The sequence below is a fragment of the Gavialis gangeticus genome, unplaced genomic scaffold (genome assembly GCF_001723915.1).
Source record: "Gavialis gangeticus isolate Ggan-Ray unplaced genomic scaffold, GavGan_comp1, whole genome shotgun sequence".
Classification (NCBI taxonomy): domain Eukaryota; kingdom Metazoa; phylum Chordata; order Crocodylia; family Gavialidae; genus Gavialis; species Gavialis gangeticus.
This window is the reverse complement of record NW_017729006.1, coordinates 46,663,827-46,667,676: the sequence shown is the minus strand read 5'-3', so window position 1 is coordinate 46,667,676 and position 3,850 is coordinate 46,663,827. Positions and strand designations below refer to the sequence as shown.

Below are 3,850 nucleotides of genomic sequence, written 5' to 3'. Positions count from 1 at the left end.
CTAACCCTCCCTCCCTCCCAGTGCCATCGCCTGCTCTGAGTGCAGCTCAGCTCAGCCACCTGCTCGGAAGAGCTTGGCGCCTCCCCAGACTTAGCCCAGAGCAGCAGCCTGCCCTCCCCTGCACATAGATCTGGGGGCATGTGCCCCGCATGTCCTCCTGGGGTGCATGCAGCAGCAGAAGCTGCTGCCTCCCCCCACCCCCATGTCCCCTGGTTGAGCTGTGAGACTGTCCAGTGCTCTGTCCTGCCTCAGCTGGGCAGCGTCCTGCCCCAACCCCATTCCCTCTCTCTCCCCTCCACCCCACCCCCACACGCTTCTCGGATGAGCTGTGGCTCCATTCCATGCCCTGCCTCATCTCAGCTGGGCAGCCTCTGCCCCAGCACCAGCCCCACTTCCTCCCTCACCACAGGGGCCTTGATCTGCCCCCGTTACGCCCGTTCCCTCCCCCAACAGACTTACCAGCCAGATGCGATGCTTCACACTGCGGGGCTACATATTGAAATTGGATTGGTATTGGCCAATATGGCACATTAAAAAAAAAAAAAAAATCAGTCATCAGTATTGCCCCAAAAAATCACCATCAGTGCACCCCTATCGGCTATATCAGTTCCTTTTTATTGCTTGCTTACCACCGGTGTCACTGTTTAATAATTTTTTTTTTTTCCTCTCTCAATAATTTTGGCCTGTTAGGTGAGTTAAGGCCTGTATTGCTCAGCCTACATTTGGAAGTTTTCAGAAACCTTCCAAACACAAATCCTTATCCAAAGGAGTATTTGAATTCTGTCTGAACTAGATTTCCATGTTTTTAACCTTGTCTTGCAACACTTACAGTGAAAGCAATTTGCTGTTTTGAATGAGAAGAGAAGTATCTTAGTGAACTTGAATTAGAATGTTTCTTGCATGCCAGACAAATGGACTGCTGATTGGTCTTTCATACTGTGGCAAAGTGGGTGTGCCTAGTTAGCCACAGGGCTAGTTCCCCACATGCCTCTGGGCACACCACCCACCTGTCTCACCCGCCATGCGTTGTTGGTAACTAATTAGGTTGTTAATTAAGGCTGGAGGCTGCCCATTGCACACCCTGATATTGAGGGGGCTGTCCACGGCTCTGTTCCACTCCTACACTGCGGCCCAAGCCTCGCAGATGGCATCTCAAGCAGCTGGCTCAACCGTCCCCTTCACCCACTAGCTGTGGCCCCCAGTCATGGGACCTCCAGCTTCCATAAGCTCTGGCCCCGTCTCAGGGCAGTTGGGACCCTGAGCTTCTTTGCTTATCATGGGCGTCCCTCACGGTGGGCCCCTGGCCCTTTTGACCCTTCCGGTTCTGGCCCCAGCACTGACCAGTCAAGTGCCTTGGGGTGGGTTTTTGCCTCCTGCCTACACTTAAGGATTGGGGTCCCCCATTCCTGGCTCACGCGCTCCTGGAAGTGTGCCCGGCCCTGCGGGGTCACTCCCCCAACAGGCTCAGATGTCTCCAGAAGCTTACTTGGCCTACCCTGCTGGGGTTAAGGCGCCCCTACTCGCCTTTCAACAGGGTGATCACTGGCCTAGCATTTCCTGGGGGCTCCTGCGCCACTGGGAGCCCCACCAGGCTACGCACTCCTGGCAGGGTGCAGTTTTAGGTCATGCCCAGGATCAGGAGCCTCCAAACCTTCCCCTACAGCTCCTGCCCTTACCTCCAGGATGTTCTAAGCAGCCTTGCAGCCAGGCAGTGTTACTGCCTGGCCTGCCTGCAGCAAACTGCCCGATTTATATAGGCAGTCATGGATCTAAAATGGCTGCCACAATTAAGTACCTGCTGGCTGCCTGGCTCAGCCCTTAAAGTGGCAGGCACCAACAGTGCCATGCCACACATACCAAGCCCTTCTGAAAATCTTTATTGTTGTTCTTGCCTATCTTGGGAAAATTTCATAGGAAGTGATCTCAGTTCAGCAACTGTGTAAATAGATCCAGGTCAGCTATGAGCAGCTGGATATCCAAATGCCAGAGCACTAAAACTGTTAGTGGTATAGTTCATTTTCTGAGACTTGAATTCAGTTTATGTATTTAATCTTATTAATTTAAAACTGGAGTAAAATCAGCTCATTTGGGGAAGGCGTTAAAGATTCCATGTCTACCTGAGGATTTCTACCTCTTGCTAATCTTATAACTACAATTTTGTTTATTTATCCTCATTCGTAACGTTCTTAGGAAAGTCATGCTGTATTGCAGGTTATGCCCTATAACTCATCTTGTGTTAGCAAGTTGGTGACCTGTCTCTCATTGCATTCTAGCAACATAACACATAATTATGAACTTTGGCCAAAAGTCTTAAATAGCTGTAAAACAGTGAGGGGATGATGGGCCTCTGGTTCCTATAAAACCAAGGTTGATTATAGGTAATATCTTAGAAAGGTGAAGTTCTCACTACATCTAATGATTCTAAACCATATCTCTCTCCTCACCTAGGATCGTGGTGGGTTAGATTCTTCAGTATTTGTTTTAAATTAAGTTACACGTTGGAAAATGAGAACAGGTCCTAATCCTGTAGTGTTAGAAAAGGGTAAAGGAGAAATAAGTCAGAAATTCAATTTTGAATTTTCATAGAATCATACAGTTAGAAGAGCCTCAAGAGCTATGTAGTCCAGTCCCCTGCACAATGTTCTTTGTTTTCTCCATTTGAGTCACGGTGGTGTTGGCACATTTGATGTACAAGAAAAAAGGATTAAGAAAATCCTAGCCCAGTTTCAAAGAAGCCAGCATGCCTTGAGATATGTACAGGAGGGAATAGATTCACCAAAGTTTAGGGCTGGAGGGGACCTCATGAGATCATTGGGTCCAGCCCCCCTGCTCTGGGCAGGAAAGACTCCTGGGGTCAAATAACCCCAGCAAGGTGTGAGTCCTTTTGAAGATCTCCAGGGTAGGTGCCTGTACCACCCCCACTGGGAGTCTATTCCAGAGTCTCGTCACATGAACCATGAAGAAGTTTTTCCTTTAGTGTTTTTAATTTATTATGAATATAAGCTATAATATTCTTTGTATGTTGGTCAAAATATTGAATTGGAAGCAGACCATTTTATTCACTTTCTTAGCAATCATTGTATGGACTGACAACACTTTTCCATTAATCGATTAGTAAACACTGTATGTATATAATTATATATACATTCTTTTACTACTTTTTTTAAGGTGTGATGACAGCAGACAATCAAGAGGTGAAAATCAGGATGTTGAGGTAAATAGCTGAATCAAAAGATTTGTTTCTTAAAGGGTTTGTTTTTAAATCCTTTCTTTATGATGGGTAAGAATGTTTAAAACCTACAGTCTTACATATGCAGTATTAGAAAGCTATCATAATCTCTCATAAAAAAAAAAAAAATGTTCCGTGTTTTGAGGGGTTGCACAGTTTCCATTAGAACATTTTATATGTAGTATTTATGAACCCCTATATAGGTAACAGTAAGTGTATACTGTACAACTAAAGCTATGTAACACAATTGTTTCATTGTAATTACATGATAATAGAAATAAGAGATTCAGAGTCTTTTTAAATCTGTTTTATAGGGTAAACAGCAAGAGGCTAATGATGCAAATTCTGAAGGGTTCACTAGCCAGGATGAACTACTCGGATTTTTGGTAGGTGTTATAGTATGTTGTGAGTCTAGATTCCTAGAAAACTTTATTTTGCAAATCTAATATTTAAGACTAAAATTTTAAAACAAAACTAGGTAATTCATTTATAAAACACTGGCAATTTGAGATGAGCTAAAAAAACCTTTGGGTATGTTGGTTCCATCTTCAGCAAAACACTGCCTTGTGACTAAGAAAAAACAAAATGGGTCTTCATCTGAACAAACACCCAACTTCTCCA

The 3,850-nt window shown here is 44.9% G+C and overlaps 1 protein-coding gene across 1 annotated transcript in view; it reads left to right on the top strand.

Moving 5' to 3' along the window:
• The window catches only part of LOC109291928, a 66,523-nt gene that overhangs the window by 48,952 nt on the left and 13,721 nt on the right, over positions 1-3,850 (top strand). Inside the window, exons 12-13 of the mRNA XM_019509170.1 lie at positions 3,169-3,214; positions 3,544-3,615. Of these exons, the coding sequence (XP_019364715.1) occupies positions 3,169-3,214; positions 3,544-3,615 (118 nt within the window). The remainder of the gene's footprint in view (positions 1-3,168; positions 3,215-3,543; positions 3,616-3,850) is intronic.